Source organism: Myxine glutinosa, chromosome 4, assembly GCF_964187855.1.
Source record: "Myxine glutinosa chromosome 4, kmMyxGlut1.1, whole genome shotgun sequence".
Classification (NCBI taxonomy): domain Eukaryota; kingdom Metazoa; phylum Chordata; class Myxini; order Myxiniformes; family Myxinidae; genus Myxine; species Myxine glutinosa.
The window spans coordinates 2,640,118-2,662,555 of record NC_136264.1 but is presented as its reverse complement, the minus strand read 5'-3'; the positions used below and the strand labels follow the sequence as shown (position 1 = coordinate 2,662,555).

At 50.2% G+C, this 22,438-nt stretch overlaps 1 protein-coding gene across 2 annotated transcripts in view; it reads left to right on the top strand.

Annotated features, from left to right (window-relative positions):
* Positions 1–22,438, top strand: part of LOC137426041 (uncharacterized) — a 75,238-nt gene that overhangs the window by 29,684 nt on the left and 23,116 nt on the right. For both annotated transcript variants that reach the window (XM_068114764.2, XM_068114765.2), the window contains 2 exons: positions 12,900–13,128; positions 16,259–16,425. In XM_068114764.2, the coding sequence (XP_067970865.1) occupies positions 12,900–13,128; positions 16,259–16,425 (396 nt within the window). The remainder of the gene's footprint in view (positions 1–12,899; positions 13,129–16,258; positions 16,426–22,438) is intronic.

Here is a 22,438-nt window from a genome sequence, read left to right as displayed (position 1 = left end):
ACTTCCAAAAGCGGTCCATAGTTGCTGAAGGCAGACTCCAAAACATCTTCCTTTGTTTTGAAGTTCAGTCCACCTACAAATAACTTGCTAAACTTGTCGCCATCCCTAACTGGTGTGGTGTTATTTTCCCTACTGGGCTTTTTAACAACCATTGAGTTACCATAAACTTGACCACCAGCCAAATCATTCCCGATAACAACCGATACTCCCTGTACAGGAAGCGTGGCTTGTAAACCGACGGTGACCGGTCCTGCCACCAAATCGGACTCCAAATGGATGACATGAAGTGGAGCACTAACACAGCCACCAATCCCCTGTAAACGAACACTATCCCCAGTTGCCGTCTCCTCGGGCCATGGCAAGATGCCTTCAAGCATTAAAGATTGATGTGCTCCTGTGTCCCTCAATATTCTAACCGGTCTCCGGTTAGTCGAGGCTCCATCCAGTGACACAAACCCCTCGGAAATAAATGGTTGGTAACCCTTTTGAGGGCGATTTCTCACAATGGCCATCACATTTGGAGTCGTACTAGTTGAACTCCGCTCCTGATTTTCCTTTCCCAGAGCATAACAGTTGGACATCCAGTGTCCAGGTTTATGGCAAAAAGTGCAAGTAGGCCTTGGCGAGAACCTCGTGGTATGCCAAGGCATGGGGGCGGTGGTCTGCCTCGAGCCCCCCGGACGATAGGTCTGTCCTGGAACCGCAGTCTTCTGATTTCTAGAAGTCGTGGTGTCAAAGTGGCCCTCATTTTCATCCCGAGGCCGCCCCCATGGATTTTCATTCTCCGCCCCTGATATACCATAGCTCCCCTGGCTAGGTCTGGGCGAGATGTTAGGTTTGTGGAACCCAATCCTGTGTGTTAAGGCATAGTCATCTGCCATGGTGGCTGCCTCATACAGCTTTGGTACTTTCCTTTCCTCCAGATGAACTTTAATGTCCTCGTGGACACACTGTTGAAATTCCTCCACCAGGATCAATTGTCGCAATAGTTCGAAGTCTTTCCCAACTCCTTTTGAATCACACCACCTATCAAACATGGTTTCCTTCACTCTGGCAAAATCCACATGGGTCTCACTCTCCCTCCTCCTGGCATTCTGGAATTTTTGTCGGTAAGCTTCCGGGACCAATTCATAGGCTTTGAGAATGTGTTTCTTCAATACCTCGTAATCTGCACATTGGTCAATCGGTAAAGCCGAATAAATCTCTTGAGCTTTACCCACCCGAACAATTTGCACTAGTATGGACCAGTACTCCTCAGGCCAGTTTAACTGTCGAGCCACTTTCTCAAAGTGTGGAAAAAACCTGGCTACCTCCTTTTCATTGAAGGGTGGAACCAGCCTCACATGTCTGCCAACATCCCAGGTTTCTGACTAAGTGTCGAACCAGTCAGCAGGGATGGTACCTCTCCCCGTTCTCTCATTAACTCCAGCTCCTTGACTTTAATTTCCTGCTGACACGCCAATTCACGGTCCTTTAACTCCCTGTCGGCTTTTCTCTCCTCTGCTTCGAGTTCCCTTGCAGCTCTCCTTTCCTCTGTTTGTTTCTTTTCTCTTCTTTCCTGGAGTTCTCTTTCCACTCTCCTTTCCAGGATGTTCTCTTTCCACTCTCCTTTCCTCGGTTCTTTCTTGTGCTTTTTTCTCTTCTAACCTTTCCTGGAGTTCTCGTTCCAGTGCTGCTCTTTCCTTGTCTGCTTTCCTTTCCTCTGCTTTTAACCTTTCCTGGAGTTCTCGTTCCTGTGCTTTTTCCCTTTCCTGGCTCTGTAATTGCATCTCCAATTTCTGGAGCTCCACATTTTCTTGTTCTTCTGGTAACCAATCCAAGGCTCCCTCTCTCCATGTTCCTAATTCCACCATAGATTGTATCACCACTGTCTGCAACTCTGCCTTCTTCATATTAGTTCGGACCTCCAAGCTAAAATGTTTGGCCAATTTCAAGAGGTCCGATTTTACTAACGCTCTGAACTGTGCTTCACTAGGGGTCACTGTAAACTTCTCTGCGTCAAACTCCATAGTGACTACTGGTAACACCTGTTCAACTTCACACAAGAAATTTTTAAGAAACAAAACAAAAAAATTTTTTTTTTTTTTGTTGTTTGTTTTTGGAAAAAATTTGGGAATGTTGGAAAAAATTCCAAATTTGGGAATTCTGGGAATGTTAGGGAATTCTTTCCTGGACTAAATTTAGGAATTTTTCTATCCCGGACGCAGACCCAATTGCGAGCCCACGAATATCAATTGGAAGAGCCCTCAATTTCTGTTACGGGGTCCTCACCGATCTCCTGGTCTCGGTAGACCTCCGAACCCCGCGAGGAGCCCCGGCAGAAAAAATATGTTATCCGGTGTCAAAAACAAATCAATAGTGGAACCACACCCAAAGATTGTAAATGAACCGATTGTATTAAAAGCACACAGGAAAAACATATAGCAAGGAAAGCAATCAGTCATACAATTAACCTCAAGATGGTACCACCTTATTACGTAACAGAAACTCACAGATCCCAGTCCCAGCTCAGCAGCAGCTCGGCAGTGAGCCGCGCTCCCAGTGAATGGAGCCCAACCCTTCAATGTCTCTATAACTCAACGGAGATGAGGCGAAGAGGCGAGTACGGCGGTGTAGGTAAGGCATGGACCGTCACGTGGTCTAATCCAACCACAACCTGACCGTGGACAGGGAATCCCAAATAAGCGAACCGGATGTGCACCTTCCCCGTTCAGGCAACGAACCGCAGGGCAATCTCCCGACGCCGCTTTAGTGCACACACCTATTTCGGTAAATCACCAGATGATGGGACCCGCGGATGCGGCCAAACCAAGGTTCCGTGAATGACGCGCGAGGTCCCTGTAATGGTGGCTGGCTCATCCTCAAGCCGTCGCTGCTAAGCGAAGATTCCCCGGAATCACACCTGTACCTGGCTTCGGTGGCTTTTCCACAATTCCAGCGATCACCAATCACTCGAGATTCCCTTCCCGGACTCAAAGGGATCTCTCGCCATATAAGCTCGCCCAAACCAGGTGCGGAGCTTCGTCAGAACCTCCTTTTCCTTTTTCCACACGTCCTCCTCCCTCGACCTCTTCCGGCCGACTATGCCATTTCCGGTATTATTTTATCATGAGCGCTGTTAAACCTTTTAACTAAAATAACCCTTTCCCTTCAACCACAATCACCAGAATACTTAGAAACAACAACAATAATCATAACAACAATCATTAGGGCCGAATCCGTAAAAATATATACAGTCACGTGAAAAAGTAAATACACCCCATGTAAAGTTTTGACCTTTTCAACATATTTCAACATGCAGCTATTTGATCTTCGTTTCAACAATATTGATAGATAAAGGTGATATAACACAACAAATATCATGAAACATTTACATTTTGTAGTCAATTGTATATTTTAAATAAACATAAATGCAAATTTCGCATGTGGAAAAAGTAAGTACACCCTTGGCTCTAATAAGTGGTATTGCCCCCTTTGGCAGAAACAACCTCAAGTAGGCGTTTCTTATAACTTTCTACCAGTCTCTGACATCGACTGGGAGAAAGTTTTGCCCACTCCTCCATGCAGAATTCTTTCAGCTGTGCGATGTTTGAGGGGTTTCTTGCATGCACAGCTCGTTTTAAATCCCCCCACAACATCTCGATGGGATTTAGATCCGGGCTTTGACTTGGCCATTCCAGAACCCTCCATTTCTTTCTTTTCAGCCATTCCTTGGTGGATTTACTGGTATGTTTAGGGTCATTGTCATGTTGCAAGGTCCACCTTCGGTTGAGCTTCAACTTTCTGACAGATGGCCTCACATTATCCTCAAGCACCCTCTGGTACAATGAAGAATTCATAGTGGATTCTATGATGATGAGCTGCCCAGGCCCTGATGCAGCAAAGCTGCCCCAAACCATAATATTTCCACCACCATGCTTTACAGTTGGTATCAGGTTCTTGTGGTCAAATGCTGTCTTTGGTTTTCGCCAAACATGTCTTCTGGTACTGTGGCCAAATAGCTCTACCTTTGACTCATCTGTACAGAGCACATTGTTCCAGAAGTGCTGGTCTTTGCCGAGGTGTTCATTTGCAAACTTTAGTCTTGCCCTGATGTTCTTTCTGGACAGCAAAGGTTTCCTCCTGGCACACCTCCCATGTAGATCAAATTTGTGCAGCCTCTTTCTAATGGTAGACTCGTGCACTTTGACATCAACAGTGGCAAGAGCTACCTGTCGGTCCCATGATGACATTCTGGGGTTCTTTGAGACTTCTTTCAGCATCTTGCGGTCTGCTCTCGGGCTGAACTTGCTGGGGCGGCCTGGCCTGAACAAGTTGGCAGTTGTTTGGAAACTTCTCCACTTGTAGATGATCTTCCGGACAGTCGATTGATTGATTTCAAATTGTTTGGAGATCTTTTTAAATCCCTTCCCAGACTCGTAGGCATCTATAACCTTCTTTCTGAAGGCCTCAGAGAGCTCTTTTGATCTAGGCATGGTGACGCCACACTCTTCAACAACAAAGAGCAAACCAAACTAAATATCTGAGGTTTAAATAAGACAGGTTCCTCCAAGATCCTCTCTAACGATGTTCTAATCATTTGCACCTGAGCTGGTGCACCTGATTCTAATTTTACGTATTTGAAGTAGTGATAAATTTAGGGGTGTACTTACTTTTTCCACATGCGAAATTTGCATTTATGTTTATTTAAATGATACAATGAACTACAAAATGTAAATGTTTCATGATATTTGTTATATTATATTGTAGCGGTTACCGCTGGATGCACACAATCGCCTTGCACCGGCCAGAACACGGCCAGACGCGCCTCTCCCAGGCATGCCCGGACTCACTGTTCCCGGGCACGCCCGAACCTCCCGGGCACGCCCGGTCTCGTCTTTCCCGGGCATGCCCGCTCTCGCCTTTCCAGGGCTCGCCCAGAGCGTCCGGGCATGCCCGCTGTCGCCTTTCCAGGGCTCACCCAGAGCATCCGGGCATGCCCGCTATCGCCTTTTCAGGGCTCGCCCAGAGCGTCCGGGCATGCCCGCTATCGCCTTTCCAGGGCTCGCCCAGAGCGTCCGGGCATGCCCGCTATCGCCTTTCCAGGGCTCGCCCAGAGCGCCTGGGCACGCCCAGCCTCGACTTGCCAGGCCGCAGCCAAACATGCCCAGGCAGGTCCAGACTCGCCTTTCCAAGGCTCGCCATTGACACCCGGGCATGCCCGGTATAGCTTTTGCCGGGCAAACTTCCCGACATAAATGTGTATATATATTGCTGCCCGATAAACGGGCTTGTTAGAATACCTGAGCTGTTTTGTTTCAATAAAGCAACTCGGACGAATTCCGTCTTTGGTCGCGTCAATTCTTTCGACTCGCGTTGGAGCGCAGTTCCTTCATTGGTGACCTACCGACATGGATACGGCAGTGACGCTTAAACTGCCTACCTTCTGAGAGGCTCACGCGGCTGTTTGGTTCACTCAGGCGGACTCTCAGTTCGCCCTGCGAGGCATCACCGCGGACGACACCCGCTTCCACCATGTTGTGGCGGCGCTCGGTTCCGCCACCGCGGCCCGCGCCTTGAGCCTCCTCGAGCACCCGCCGGCTGCTGACAAATACGACGCGCTGAAGACACTCCTCCTCGACGCTTTCGCCCTCTCACCGGCAGCACGCGCACGGCGCCTGCTCGCTCTGCCTGAGCTCGGCGACACGCGCCCGTCAGAGCGCATGGACTATATGCTCTCGTTGCTCGGTGAGCACTCTCCGGATTTTCTGTTCCGCGAGCTGTTCCTTCGCCAGCTGCCTCACCCGGTACGCCTAGCCCTGGCTGGCACGTTGATCACGGATTCCCGCGCCCTCGCCAGGGAAGCCGATAAGATCTCCTCAGCGGGCCAGCACATCGGCGCGGTTACCTGGAGCCCGCCGCCGTCCGAGGCGACGCCCACGACGCCCGAGCGCCCTGCGCGGTTGGAGGCCGAACTGCCGGTGCAACTGGCGGCCGCCAGGCCGCACCGCCCGCTTCCGACACGACGGCCGGGGCCTCCACCTGACCGTGCGTGGTGTTATTACCACGCCAGGTTCGGACACAAGGCTCGGACGTGCCGGCCCCCGTGCACTTTCGGCAGGTCGGGAAACGGCCGGGCCGGCGTTCATTCCCAGCCATGAGCGCCGGCCACTCGGGCAACTTGCTGTTTATTCGGGACAAAGCGTCTGGGCGGCGTTTCCTGTGTGACACCGGCGCCCAACTGAGCGTCATACCCGCCTCCGAGCAGGACAGGCGGGACGCCGTTTGCGGCCCCTCTTTGGTCGCTGCTAATGGCTCGGCCATACGCACTTTCGGCCCACGCGTCGTCACCCTCTGCTTCGGCAGCCAGCGTTTTCAATGGACTTTTGTGACCGCCTGCGTCCCCATGGCTTTGCTGGGCGCCGACTTCCTCTGCGCGCACGGGCTGCTGGTCGACGTCAAACGTCGTCGCCTTGTCAACGCCGAGACCTTCAGCTCCCTGGCGTGCACGATGAGCAGCTCCGCGCCGACCGAACTGGCGTGCGCCCTCCCGGTAGCGAACGAGTTCGCTCGCCTGCTCGCGGAATTCCCGGCCCTCACGCGGCCGACGTTTTCGGCCGTCACGGTGCGGCACGGGATCGAGCACCACATACCCACTACGGGCCCGCCGGTCTACGCCAGGGCCCGCCGCCTCGACCCGGCCAAGCTCGCCATGGCGAAGGCCGAGTTCGACGCGTTGGAGCACCTCGGCATCGTGCGGCGCTCCGATAGCGCGTGGGCCTCGCCACTGCACATCGTGCCAAAGCCGGGGAGTTGGTGGATGGCGCCCGTGTGGCGACTACCGCCGTCTCAACGACGCTACCACCCCCGACAGGTACCCGATCCCGCGTATTCAGGACTTTTCCGCCCGTTTGGCGGGACGGGTCATCTTTTCGAAAATTTACCTGATACGGGGCTACCACCAGGTACCTGTCCGGGCGGCCGACGTCCCGAAGACGGCCGTCATCACGCCGTTCGGCCTGATCAAATTTTTACGGATGCCGTTTGGCCTCAAGAACGCGGCCCAGGCATTCCAGCGCTTGATGGACGGCGTGCTGCGCGACCTGCCGTTTCTTTTCGTCTATCTGGACGATATCTTCGTCGCCAGCACGTCCCGCGCCGAGCACCTCCTCCACCTCCGAACACTGTTCGGTCGCCTCAGCGAGCACGGCTTAATTGTCAACCCGGTCAAATGCCACTTTGGCGCGACGACCGTTGACTTTTTGGGCCACCGCATCACCAAGACCTGGGCCGTGCCGCTGCCGACCAAGGTCGAGGCCATAACCACGTTCCCGCGTCCCCGTTCCATCAAGGCCCTCCAAGAGTTCCTCGGCATGGTGAATTTTTATAACCGATACGTGCCCCGCGCTGCTCAGCTCATGCGGCCCCTTTACGAGGCCCTCCAGGGCAAGCCGGCCAAGCATGACATTGTTTGGTCCGCGGCCATGGACGCGGCCTTCGCCAGCGCCAAACGGGCCCTCGCCGACGCAACGCTGCTGGCTCACCCGGTGCTCAACGCGCCCATTGCCCTCACTACGGATGCCTCCAACTACGCGGTGGGCGCCGTCCATGAGCAATGGGTGGACGGGGTTTGGCAGCCACTCGCTTTTTTCAGCCGGCAACTCCGGCCGAACGAGTTAAACTACAGCACGTTCGACCGCGAGCTGCTCGGGCTATTCCTGGCCGTTCTCCATTTCCGACACCTCCTGGAGGGCCGCCCGTTCACGGCTTTCGTCGACCACAAGCCGTTGGTCTACGCAATGGCTAAGGTCACGGAGCCGTAGTCGGCCCGCCAGCAGCGCCACCTCTCCGCCATGTCGGAGTTCACCACGGACATCCGGCACGTCGCCGGCAAAGACAACGCCGTGGCCGACTGTCTTTCTCGGGCCAGCGCGAACGCGGTCCACCTCGGCGTGGACTTCACGCTCATGGCGGCCGACCAGACCACCGACGCCTCGGTGCAGGCACTCCGTGCGGAGGACACGGGCCTCCGCCTGGCCGACATTCCCTTTGCGGGCACCGTCCTGCTCTGCGACGTCTCCCAGGGCCAGCCTCGCCCCATCGTGCCCGTTTCCTGGCAGCGCCGCATCTTCGCCTCCATCCACGGCCTTTCTCACCTGGGCCGGAAAGCTTCTCAGAAGCTGGTGTCGGCGCGTTTCGTCTGGCACGGCCTTCGACGAAACATCCGCGACTGGGCCAACGCCTGCACGGCCTGCCAGCGGGTCAAGGTCCACCGCCACACCCAGGCCCCGCTGGCACCTTTCGCCGTGCCTGAACGGCGTTTCGACCACGTCCACGTGGACCTGGTGGGTCCCCTGCCCCCCTCGCGGGGGTTCACCCACCTGCTCACCATGGTGGACAGGACCACCAGGTGGCCGGAGGCTGTGCCCCTCGCCTCCACCACCACCGCCGACGTGGCACAGGCGTTCATCGCCACCTGGGTCACGCGCTTCGGCGCACCAGCGGACATCTCGTCCGACCGCGGCCCACAGTTCACGTCTGAGCTTTGGGGTGCGGTCGCCCTTTCGTTGGGGGTCACGCTGCACCGCACCACGGCCTACCACCCCCAAGCCAACGGGTTGTGCGAGCGGTTTCACTGCTCCATGAAGGCCGCACTCATGGCCAGCCTTCAGGACGACGGTTGGGCCGACCGGCTGCCGTGGGTCCTTTTGGGCCTTCGCACGGCCCCCAAGGAAGACCTCCAGGCGTCCGCCGCTGCGCTCGTCTACGGCCAGCCGCTCCGCGTCCCGGGCGAATTCATGCCCGACGCTACCAGTCCCTGGTCCGCCGCTCGCCAGCGCTCGGACCTCCAGGAAGCCGCCCGACGATTTGCCCCCGTGCCGACGTCCCGCCACGGTGGCCCCCAGTCCTACGTCCCCCCGGCGCTTCGCACAGCGGAGGTACGTCTTTGTGCGTCATGACGCGCACCGGGGCCACTCCGGCCGCCGTATGACGGGCCCTTCCGGGTCCTGCGACGGGGCGACAAGTCTTTCATCGTCGACTTCGGCGGCCGGCCGGACCGGATTTCTGTGGACCGCCTCAAACCGGCGCACATGGACGTCGACCGACCACCACGGTTGGCCCTTCTTCCACGGCGAGGCCGCCCCCCGTCCACAGTTCCCCCGCTCGACCACCCACCACCACGTCGGACCCCTCCCCACGACCCTCCAGGGGTCGCTTCGGCCGGGTCATCCGGACCCCCCTTAAATTGACCCTGCCAGTGCAGGTCGATTCTGGAGGGGCGTGTGTAGCGGTTACCGCTGGATGCACACAATCGCCTTGCACTGGCCAGAACACGGCCAGACGCGCCTCTCCCGGGCATGCCCGGACTCACTGTTCCCGGGCACGCCCGAACCTCCCGGGCACGCCCGGTCTCGTCTTTCCCGGGCATGCCCGCTCTCGCCTTTCCAGGGCTCGCCCCGAGCGTCCGGGCATGCCCGCTATCGCCTTTCCAGGGCTCGCCCAGAGCGCCCGGGCACGCCCAGCCTCGACTTGCCAGGCCGCAGCCAAACACGCCCGGGCAGGTCCAGACTCGCCTTTCCAAGGCTCGCCCTTGACACCCCGGCATGCCCGGTATAGCTTTTGCCGGGCAAACTTCCCGACATAAATGTGTATATATATTGCTGCCCGATAAACGGGCTTGTTAGAATACCTGAGCTGTTTTGTTTCAATAAAGCAACTCGGACGAATTCCGTCTTTGGTCGCGTCAATTCTTTCGACTCGCGTTGGAGCGCAGTTCCTTCAATATCACCTTTATCTGTCAATATTGTTGAAATGAAGATCAAATAGCTGTATGTTGAAATATGTTGAAAAAGTCAAAACTTTACATGGGGTGTACTTACTTTTTCACATGACTGTGTATATATATATATATATATATATATATATATATATATGAGCCTGGGAAGCCTGGGAAGGACATGGCCTACCTAAAAATATTTGACGAGATCCATACTTTTTATTCATATTTACCTCAGCGCATTTCAGCGAGGAACATTATACACAGAATCTCAGCATGTGCCAGAGCAGCTCGCTGATTCGCTCAGAGCGATCACGTGATGTTCCATCCTCCCCGCCAGACCATTGAACTGAAAATATATAGAATGACCATTGCCATTCACACCACATAGGTGGAAATGCAGCTAACGGGCGCCATCTTGGTTGGCACACGATGCTGGGCGATGGTGATTTCCGTCACGCGTTTGCACGTAATTCAGAGCGAAAAGTTATTGCGTTTTTTCACCTTTTGTGTGATCGTGTTTTGTGTCGATTTTTGTCGATTTTGTGCGATATCAATTAAACGTCTTTGAAACAGCTGTGTACGTCTTTCACAACCCTTCCTTAACCGATTGGAGCAGTTTATTGCCGCACAAATGGCATTTTAACAGTTGTCTGACTTTTAAAATCTGGGACACATTCAAAACAAACGAGATCCGCGAAGCGAGTCGGTCGAGTCATGCTAACCAAGATGGCGACCACGGCGGCTACACTTTTCACGGAGTATAAGTGTTCTATATATTTTCAATTCAGTGCGCCAGACTCGCTCACGTACTGATTTGTGGCATAGACATGGCCATTGGGCCTTCACGGTGTAATTTGCGCGAGGCTTTTGTCCGAGTGAGCTTGAGACGAGAGGTGAATGTACGGGTTGGGAATGTACGGGTCTCCCTTCCCCCGCCCGGCAACGCCGGTACTGGAGGGAGTCACAGGATCGCTGAGTCTCCAAAAACCCGCTTCGTGCTGTTGTTGCGAAGATGCAGGACGATGTCACGATTGTTGTGCTTCTCTCCTACGATGAGAACTGCAACGTCATTATTGACTGGCCCTCCCTTCCCTCCCCCTTCCCCTCCCCCCTCCATCCTCCCCTCCCCCCTCCCCTCCTTTCCCTCCCCTCCCCTTCCCCCCTCCCTCACCTTTCCCCCTCCCCTCCCCTTCGCCCCTCCCCTCCCCTCCCCTTCCCCCCTCCCCCTCCCCCCTCCCCCTCCCTCCCCCTCCCCCTCCCCTCCCCTCTCCCCCTCTCCTCCCTTCCCCTCCATTCCCCCCTCCCCCTGCCCCTCCCCTTCCCCACCTCCCCCCTACCCTTCCCCTCCCCTTCCTCCCTCCCCCTCCCCTCCCCCCTCCCCTCCCCTCCCCTTCCCCCCTCCCCTCCACTCCCCTCCCCCTCCCCCTGCCCCTCCCCTTCCCCTCCCATTCCCCCCTCCCTTGCCCCTCCCCTCCCCTTGCCCTCACATTCCCCCTCCCCTGCCCCTCCCCTTCCCTCCCTTCCCCCACTCCCCCTCCCCTTCCCCCACCTCCCCTCCCTTTTCCTCTCCCCCTCCCCCTACCCCCTCACCCCTCCCCTCCCCCTCCGTCCCCTTCCTCCTCCCCCCCCTCCTCCTCCCCCTCTCCTCCCCTCACCTCCCGTTCCCCCTCCCCCCGTTCCCCTCCCCTCCCCGCCCGCAATGCCGGGTACTTCTGCTAGTGTATATATATATATATATTGTTACGGTCCGCGGATTAGATGTTACTTTTACCGAGCGGAGGTAACCGCCGGCCGAACAGTTTTTTCCCCCGACTCACCCGATTCACCCAGACGTTGGCCGTATCGCGCCACAGCTACTCAATGTGGGAAAACTCTAAAGTGACCGAATGCAAAGAGGAAGAAGAAGACATACAGAAGAGTACGGGGTTTATTGTTTACACGCACATAAGCAAATAGAGCAGCCACGATTATTTACAGGGGACATGAGACGCAGGTGACACAGTGCAAATGACTAGCTTACCTAACAGGCTTAATTAATACCCAGGACAGAACAAACGAAGACACAGACTCACGCGGGGAATTGCAGAGTGGATTGCTGGAAGGAGGAATGTTCAGCTCGGACCACAAGCTGGAAGGCTTGGCAGGGCGCACAGCAAGCTGGGCCTCGTCAGGCTGGGAGCGAGCAGAGGCGACGGCGGCACGCGTATCTCGCTGCACGCGGCCGGGCTGGTTGTCGCTGCACGTCTCGGGCTCTTTTGGGTCCTCCCCTTCTTTCTCCCAAATCGTCTGACGCGTCTTTCTCTCCTTGCGCACTTGCTCTCTGAAGGTCGTCTCTTTTCAGACTCAGAACTCATCTGCTTGGGGAACGTCCCGCAGCGGGTTATATATGCCCCGCCCCTCAACCTTGCGAACCTCCTTGATCTTTCTTGCACACCTCTCGAAGTCCAACCCTTGTTTGTGTTGGTTGAGTGGGCTTACTCACTCCTCCCCTCTCTGACTAGGTGGGGACCCGCCTTCTTCCCAACCCTGCCTCGTGGCCAATGGCGGCTTTGGAGGGATGTAATTGCCAATCGAGTCTTGCAATGACGAAAGGGGGAAATGGAAGTTTTTGGAATGGGAATGAAGGGAATCTATCTCTTTCACTTGGTGCAATGAGTGTCATTCTAATGGAAGACAAGGCCTTACTCTAAAACACATAATAAGATATAAGCTACTGAACAAGGGTTTTATCGTGTCCTGCAATGTGGTGTTTATGGAATTAACTACCGAGACGCCCTTTTTATCTTTACACAACTCTGGAGGCAGGAGGGGCCATATCCAACAATGTTACACAACAATTTCCAATACAATACAATAAAAAAATTGCCATCCTCATATCCGCAACAATATATATATATATATATATATATATATATATATATATATATATATATATATATATATATATATATATATAATTCTTCACATTGGGTGGATGATTATTCAAGAAAACAGATCCATGCACAAAAATTGTCTTTGGACAAGGGGACCTTCCCATTTGAAGGTGTAATAATGTAGGAATAGTGGGCAGGTAGAGTCGGGTACTAAGATAATTTTCTATCAGCCTTTTCACATTTACTTTGTGACGTGCGATTGACAGGGGAAAATGTGGCTGGAAATGGTGTGGCCACGGAATCCACCAACATACAGAATGCAAGTAATGCTGTGGATGGCAACGAGGAGACGTCGTCAGAAACAGATTATGAGATCTCACCATGGTGGAAGCTTGACCTGAGGAAGGAATATCCTATTTATGCCATCACAGTAACTGGCCCTCAACATGAGTACACCAAAATCTCCCTGAAAAATGAGGTTAACAACACAGTGGAGTAAGTTTGTTTTCTTACATTTTATATTTGTTTATTTTAGAGTTCAAAATAAAGAAAACCAAGAGCCAAATGAATATGATCCTATTGCGTGTTCCTGATCTGTAACATGATGGGAGGTAAATAATGCTGCGTGTTCCTGATCTGTAACATGATGGGAGGTAAATAATGCGGGTGAATCTTCGTCCTGATGAGACACGTCGATTTTTACTGTTTGAGATGAAACATGAAATATTATATATTAAACATAAAACATGACAAGTACCACAAGGTGTGTTTGCCGAAAATTTGTTTCTTTGTGCTGCGCACATACTTTCTGTTGGGTTGGAATGATCACTCAAATTTCACTCCCTCTTGATAATGCTGCCCCCTAGTGCTTCATGTGCTGAATACGTTTTGTTGGTTTGTGGCCTGTGGATAACAAATACAATTTTTTTAAAGATTACTTTGTAGGAAGTTATACTCTCGTGTTTTTTCCAACTGTTCCCCATATCCCTACGTACTCACTGTGTCTCCATCCCCTCTGTCCCATTGTTCTCGTTCACCACCCTCGTTTTAATTCCTTCCTTATACCTAATCCTGTTTAATTTAAATAAATAAAAAACCTTTTCCTATTCTTCTTCTTCTTCCGCCTCTCTTTAGCCATCAATTTATACCTTTTTAAACGACAATTTTAAAATGTTAACTCTTCCCACATACAGTACTGTACTTGCTTCCAAACACCTTTCTCCCAATCTGTTTTCCATTCCTCCCCTTTCCATCCTGGAGGACTCGTAAACTTGAGCCTCTTCAATCATCATGATCATGTCCAGTCCTGTTTTTTTCCGTACCTTTAAAGGGGAACCCAAACGCAAAAACAAGTTCTGCCAACCATTGGAAATCATTAATCATGCTTTAATTTGAAGGGGAAAAAAAATTGAAATGTTTTCGCCAATCACAAAGTGTCGAAAAAAGCCCTCGAGCATCGATTTTCGATTTCGCCAGTGACGTCACATTATGAACTCACCTTGATGCAAATGGCGGTTTTACATAGAGAACCGTGCATGTCGAGCTCGGATTCCGATACTGATTCCACCATCTTCGTCGTGCAAGGTATTTTCTTTGCCAATCTCATCTTTTGACAACAAAGGGTTAATGAGGGGAGAAAATATGGATTTGGATGGGGGATGAACTGAGATTGTGGTGAACCCTCTCATGGGGACGAAGATATATTTGCACGACATCTGGTCTTAACAAATTTCCTGCTTATGATACATCAAGGTTTCTTCTTCTTCACGACGGTTGGAGCACACGACCTATGCGAATCTACCTGAACTAAGGTAATCACTGCCTACCCCCTACAAACGTAACAATCTACCATATAAAACACTGTGTGTGTGTGTGTGTGTGTGTGTGTGTGTGTGTGTGTGTGTGTGTGTGTGTGTGTGTGTGTCCGTGTCTGTCCCCCTTCATAAGGCTAGGTTTTAAAGCTTGAGTGGGGGTGTTTAAGGGACAATCTTTGAACACGACTGTGTGTCAACCTGTTAAAAGACCTAAAAGACTCTGAGGACCCAAAGGACCCAGAAGACCCAATGGGCCCCAAACACCCAAAATACCCTGTAGACTGTTAAAGACACAGAAGACCCCAAGGACTCTGAAGACCCAAAATACCCCGAAGACCCAAAATTCCCCAAAGACCCAAAATACTGAAAAGACCATGAAGACCCAATGGACCCCAAAGACCCAAAAGACAAAGGACCCAAAAGACCCAAACAACCCCAATGACTCAGAAGACCCCAAGGACTCTGAAGACCCCAAGGACTCCAAAGACCCAAAATACCCCAAAGACACAAAAGACCCTGAAGACCCAATGGGCCCCAAACACTCAAAATACCCTGAAGACCCCGAAGACACTGAAGAATGATAAAGACCCAAAATACTCCAATGACCTAAAAGGCCCCAATATCCTAAAAAAAAACAAAAGACCATGAAGACTCTAAAGACCCCGAAAACCCATAAATACCCTGAAGACCCAAAAATACCCTGAAGACTGTTAAACACCCAAAAGACCCTAAAGAGCAAAAATACCCCAAAGACTCAAAATACCCCCAAAGACCCTTAAGTACCCTGGGACCCAAAATACCCCAAAGACCCTTAAAGACCCTGAAGACCCAAAGAACCGAAATGACCCAGAGGACTTAAAAGACCGACAAGTCCCTGAAAACCCAAAATACCCCAAAGACACCAAGACCCTTAAAGATCCAAAAGACTCCGAAAACCCAAAATTCCCCGAAGACCCATAAAGACCCCGAATACCCAAAAGACCCCAAAATCCCACCCCAAAGTTTTCCAATTTTCCAGTTTTTCCAAACACGATGGAATAATATTTACCGATATGAACAGTGATGTGGCTTTTGTTGAAATTCTACAAATACTGTTTATTCTACGTACCAGGAGAGAGTAGATCGACTCCTGACGAACTCTTCCTATATAAACGTACGGCTCCGAAGTAACACGGCAGCGTGTGCAAAGCGACTGAGAAACAGGTGTAGCGGCCGCTTCCGTGTTACAGATTCGGCGTGCACTCTTCACACATAAACGTGCGACTGAGAAAGACGTGTAGCGGCCTCTTCCGTTTTGCAGAATTCAATCTTTTTTCAAAATGGGCGCCATGTACTGTTTAGATTTTGATGATTTGCGTGTGATATGATTCAACGGATGTTTATATGAATCGTTTAAAATAAAAAAAGCCTTCAATTTCTGATATTTTGCCTTTTCATTTGGGCCTCCCAGTTGAAGCCCCGCCCGTAGGGCGGGTCCCGTTTGTAGTTTATATACTACCTCTAATGATCACAAATCAATTAATTCGGTTTCTAAGCTAATGAAGGCCTGATCAAAATGCATGTTTGCAATTAGCAAATTCATGTTTGCAAAAATGCAAATTCAATTACGCACACAGTGGTGCAGCATATTGAAGTATGTGTTAACCCACTCTTTTGCTCTGACAAAGAGTTAACGTCTGAAATGGAAGGTTACCCCCAGCATCCCATGGCTGTCCGCACACCTCGATCAATGCTCTGTTGATTCCATCCATGATGTAAAAACGATGAAGCGATTTGAAAGCAATTGGTGATTGTGTTTTTTGTCTTTTCAGATGTCAAAAGAAGATGTACACGGCTGATTTAAGAACCTTTACATTCACTTGTGACGGGTTCAATGCACATTATGTGACGGTTGAGAAAGAAAACGACTCCCGGATTCGCCCAGATGTGATCATTCACGAGCTCAAAATATCAACAGTTCCTCTGGGAAATGACACAGGTCAGTTGTCTGTTTTGATCGTTTTCTCTGCTATTTCAGAGTAGGAAACATGTTCGTTCTCACTCACTTTGGGCATCAAATATCTCACTCTCTCACTTTCTGTCTTCTACCGACTCCTCTCCGGCCTTGCTCCCCCAGCTCTCTCTGTGCTCTGTCCCCCAAATATTCCTACAGGTCGCACAAGATCTGCCAGCAACCCTCTGATGGTTAAACTGCCGAAATCTCGGCTCTCTGCTCACCTTCACTCTTTCATTCCTCTTTTCTCCCGCCTCTGGAACAAACTCCCTCACTCCCTTCAATCCCACTCCTCCCTCCAGGTCTTTAAAACAGCTGTTCACCACCATCTCTTATCTTCCCCCATCCAAAACCTTGATCTTTTCTACCCCCGCTAATTCACCCCAGATCCACCTTGTTTGTAATTCCAACTTCTTTCCTGGTAGTCCTGGCAGTGTCCATATGTTTTATACCTCTCCCACCCCCCCCCCCCCTTTCTCATGCCTCCCCCCCAAAGCCCTCTCCCTCCCACAGATCTCTCGATGTCTCCATGTCTCTCGGTTCCTGCTCTCAAATGTTGTGTTTGTGTCCTTCCCCCTCTCTCCCCATCTTGTCTACCGCTCCCGATGTTATTTGTTTTATGTGTCGGTTTGTCTTTGTGTGTGATTAATGTTCGCTCTTTCACGAGCCTCGATCTTGTATACAAAAAAATAATAATAATAAATAAATAAATAAATAAATAAATAAATTTTTGGTTCAAACTCCAAAAGTCTTGCCAAATCTGGAGAATTGTTGTGTCTGGCTCACGTGTCATATCCCAACAACTTTGGGATATCACATTGAATTTGCGTTCAATTTTGAAGTGTTATCGCATGAAGCCACTTTACATCTCTACTTTTACATCCGCCACCAAAGGTGGATGGAGGTTATGTTTTCACCCCCTGTCTGTCCGTTTGTCCGTTTGTGAACAAGATATCTTAAAAAGTTGTGGACGGATGTGGACGAAACTTGATGAACCGTTTGGGTGTCTGACAAGGACAAACAGATTCGATTTTGGTAAAGATCTGATTATCGATTCGGATATAAGAATTATTTAATTGTTAAGTGATTCTCCACCATTGAGAGATCAGGTGTAAAGTGATATATAAGATGATTTTAAAAAAGGTTATGGACGAGTTATGAATAATCTTGGTGGACAAGTTGATTTGGTGACGAGAACAAGTCGATTAGATTTTGGTTCAGGTCCGAATCCAGATCCGGCCGATCATTGGGATACAAAACAAACTGTTCAACCTGGCGGAGGTGTGCGTTCCACTGAGTGCCGTTCTAGTTTTCCAAAGAAATCACTTCCCTCTTCTGCGCATTCACAACCTCATTTAGCATGACTCCTCGGATGGGGGTCACCCTCATTCACAACCTCATTTAGCATGACTCCTCGGATGGGGGTCACCCTCATTCACAACCTCATTTAGCATGACTCCTCGGATGGGGTCCTCATTCACAAACTCATTTAGCATGACTCCTCGGATGGGGTCCTCATTCACACCCTCATTTAGCATGACTCCTCGGATGGAGGTCAGCCTCATTCACAATCTCATTTAGCATGACTCCTCGGATGGAGGTCAGCCTCATTCACAATCTCATTTAGCATGACTCCTCGGATGGTGGTCACCCTCATTCACAACCTCATTTAGCAAGACTCCTCGGATGGGGATCACCCTCATTGACAACCTCATTTAGCATGACTCCTCAGATGGTGGTCATCCTCATTCTCAATCTCATTTAGCATGACTCCTCGGATGGTGGTCAACCTCATTCACAACCTCATTTAGCATGACTCCTCGGATGGGGGTCACCCTCATTCACAACCTCATTTAGCATGACTCCTCGGATGGGGGTCACCCTCATTCACAACCTCATTTAGCATGACTCCTCGGATGGGGTCCTCATTCACAAACTCATTTAGCATGACTCCTCGGATGGGGTCCTCATTCACACCCTCATTTAGCATGACTCCTCGGATGGAGGTCAGCCTCATTCACAATCTCATTTAGCATGACTCCTCGGATGGGGGTCACCCTCATTCACAACCTCATTTAGCATGACTCCTCGGATGGGGGTCACCCTCATTCACAACCTCATTTAGCATGACTCCTCGGATGGGGTCCTCATTCACAAACTCATTTAGCATGACTCCTCGGATGGGGTCCTCATTCACACCCTCATTTAGCATGACTCCTCGGATGGAGGTCAGCCTCATTCACAATCTCATTTAGCATGACTCCTCGGATGGAGGTCAGCCTCATTCACAATCTCATTTAGCATGACTCCTCGGATGGTGGTCACCCTCATTCACAACCTCATTTAGCAAGACTCCTCGGATGGGGATCACCCTCATTGACAACCTCATTGAGCATGACTCCTCAGATGGGGATCACCCTCATTCTCAATCTCATTTAGCATGACTCCTCGGATGGTGGTCAACCTCATTCACAACCTCATTTAGCATGACTCCTCTGACACGGTGGTCACCCTCATTCACAATCTCATTTAGCATGGCTCCTCGGATGGTGGTCAACCTCATTCACAACCTCATTTAGCATGACTCCTCTGACACGGTGGTCACCCTCATTCACAATCTCATTTAGCATGACTCCTCGGATGGTGATCAACCTCATTCACAACCTCATTTAGCATGACTCATCGGACACGGTGGTCACCCTCAATCACAACCTCATTTAGCATGACTCCTCAGACTCTCATTTCCCTCTTTGCGCAGAATTGTCTCCCGCATTTCGCTCACAATCAAATAACTCCGCTATCTTCACTCCCTCATTCCAACTCAGCTGGTAATTCAGGACCAACATGTTTCTCCTACTCTACATGTATTCATATTTTCTCCCTCTATCGAAATCAAAAATCAAATAACAAAAAATCCAATTTTCTCCAAGTAAACCTTTCAACCTGAGTATCAACTGCTCTCTCAAGCTTTTAAATAATTTGTTTAAACTTCAAAATAACGTAAATGATTCTGATAATGATGAAATAATACAACTATTTTATCATACCCAAAAGAAAAAGAACTTAAAACCTTTCACTTGCATTCTTAGTGATGATGTGGATGATAATCCTCAACCTCCTTGAGATTTAGAGAAGTGTCAATCAAAACCTTTTCATGTTTGATGATTGTGCTCATGAAAAAACAGTTAGTTATGGATTCCTACTTGACAAGAGGGAGATATTCAAGTTGGAACTCGATTTCTCTATTACAATCAGAATTTTCAATTCCTTTGCCACTCATACCACTTTGAATTCCTCAAGGCAGTGTTCTGGGCCCTGTGCTTTTTCTGGTCTTCATAAATGATCTCTCCGACTCTCTGGAATATCCTCTCTATCTCTTTGCTGATGACTCCACTCTCTGCCACTCCATATCTCAACCCTCAGATCGGCAGTCTGCAGCCTCCTCACTCTCTGCAGACCTGGACAAAATCACAGACTGGTCAAACAAGTGGAACATGTCTTTCAATCCTGACAAATCTCACCCTCTCACTTTGTCTCTCCGAAAAGACCGTCTGGAAAACCCTCCCATCTACTTTCTGAACAATCCTCTCGAAGAAGTTCTGTCGCTCAAGCTTTTGGGTCTCACTATCTGCCATGATCTTTCCTTGGGAAAACCACATTTCCAAGCTGACCTCCAAAGCCAGTCGCCGACTGGGCATCCTCCGTCGTGCGAAGTCCTTCCTTGACACACCTGAGCTCCTCACCACATACAAGGCTTTCATCCGCAGGTCAATGGAATACTGCCCTCCCCTCTGGGCTGGTGCCCCAGACTTCAAAAAACTTTAAACAAACAAAGAAAAACATACCTATTTTGGGGGGTAATCCCTTCTCCCCAACTCCATATACCTCACAAGACCATAATTTTTCTAATGCCTTGAACATACTTTGGTACATCACGGGTGGTGAAGGTTGTGGTGAAGTTTCATCAAAATTGTGTGTGTAGTTTCAGAAATGAATACCTATTGTGCAAATACCTATTTTGGGGGGAAACCCCCCATAGACACTCAAAGGGGCAGATTTTGTTAATGCCGTTAACAAATTTTGTTCCATCATTGGTGGTGAAGGTTGTGGTCAAGTTTCATCGAAATTGTGTGTGTAGTTTCTGAGAAGAAAGCAAATACCTATTTTGGGGGGAAACTCCCCATAGACCCCCAAAGGGGCAGCTTTTTTTTAATGCCGTGAATAAACTTTGGTACATCACGGGTGGTGAAAATTGTGGTCAAGTTTCATCTCAATTGTGTGTGTAGTTTCAGAAAAGAAAGCAAATACCTTTTTTGGGGGGGGGGGGTCAAACCTGGATCCCCTTTTACCCTGGTAACCCCCATTTGACCCCGATTTTTTTTAATGCCGTGAACAAACTTTAGTCAAAACACAACAAGTATAACTTGTGCCAAATTTGTTCGCAATCCCATCAGCGGTTTCGGAGAAATTTCAAGTGTTTACGGACGGACGGAATGACGGACGGATGGACTGACTGAGTGACGGACAACGGGCCATCGCATAAGCTCCCCTGAACTTCGTTCCACGTGAGCAAAAAAAACAAACAAAAAAAAACAAAACATGTGGTTATGTGTGGTGAAATATGATGTGATGTCTCGAGCTTGAAGAGAAGATTCGGTCGGTGGGCCGACCTTGAGGGAGCTTATATAAGTCCGGACCATTCTGCGATCGGTCTCGTGGCATTCTGTTACCCTAGTGCCAAGAGACTATCGGGATTAACAGGTATGTAATTGCTCGCTTGCAGGGGGCTTGGAGGAGATGTTTGTTCTGATTGCTACCTTTGTAGTGCTAATGATTGTGCATTATTTTTTGTTGTAGGATGAGTGGAGATATAGTTCAATAAATTATTGTACAACAATACTCAGACCTTTTTTTTTTTTTTTTTTTTTTGTATACAAGATCGAGGCTCGTGAAAGAGCAAACATTAATCACACAAAAAGTCAAACCGACACATAAAACATATAATAAGGGGAGCGGGAGACAAGATGGGAAGAGCGGGGGAAGGACAAAAACACAATATTTGAGAGCAGAGACATCGAGAGATCTGTGGGAGGGAGAGGGCTTGGGGGTAGGTGGGAGAGGTATAAAACACATGGACACTGCAAGGACTTCCAGGAAAGAAGGTGGAATTTCAAAAAAAGTGTATCTGGGGTGAATTAGCGGGGGTAGAAAAGATCAAGGTTTTGGATGGGGGAAGATAAGAGATGGTGGTGAACATCTGTTTTAAAGACCTGGAGGGAGGAGTGGGATTGAAGGGAGTGGGGGAGTTTGTTCCAGAGGTGGGAGAAAAGAGGAATGAAAGAGTGAAGGTAATGAGCAGAGAGCCGAGATTTTGGCAGTTTAACCATAAGAGGGTTGCAGGCAGATCTTGTGCGACCTGTAGGAATATTTGGGGGACAGCACAGAGAGAGCTGGGGGAGCAAGGCCAGAGTGGAGTCGGAGGAAGACAGATAGACCACCAACCTGCCTGCGGCGAGTGAGTGAAAGTCCCTCGGAGTTAGCTTCATCGCGGGAGATTCCAATGATTCTGAACGCTTTGGTTTCAACAGCGTGAAGACGAGCTTGGTGTGAGGCAGGAGCACCGGCCCAGAGGGGGGAACAGTATTCCATTGAGCTGCGGATGAAAGCCTTGTATGTGGTGAGGAGCTCAGGTGTGCCAAAGAAGGACTTCGCACGACGGAGGATGCCCAGTCGGGGACTGGCTTTGCAGGCCAGCTGGGAAATGTGGTTTTCCCAGGAAAGATCATGGCAGATAGTGAGACCCAAAAGCTTGAGCGACAGAACTTCTTCAAGAGGATTGTTCAGAAAGTAGATGGGAAGGTTGTCCAGTCGGTCCTTTCGGAGAGACATTGTAAGAGTGTGAGATTTGTCAGGATTGAAAGACATGTTCCACTTGTTTGACCAGTCTGTGATTTTGTCCAGGTCTGCAGAGAGTGAGGAGGCTGCAGACTGCCGATCT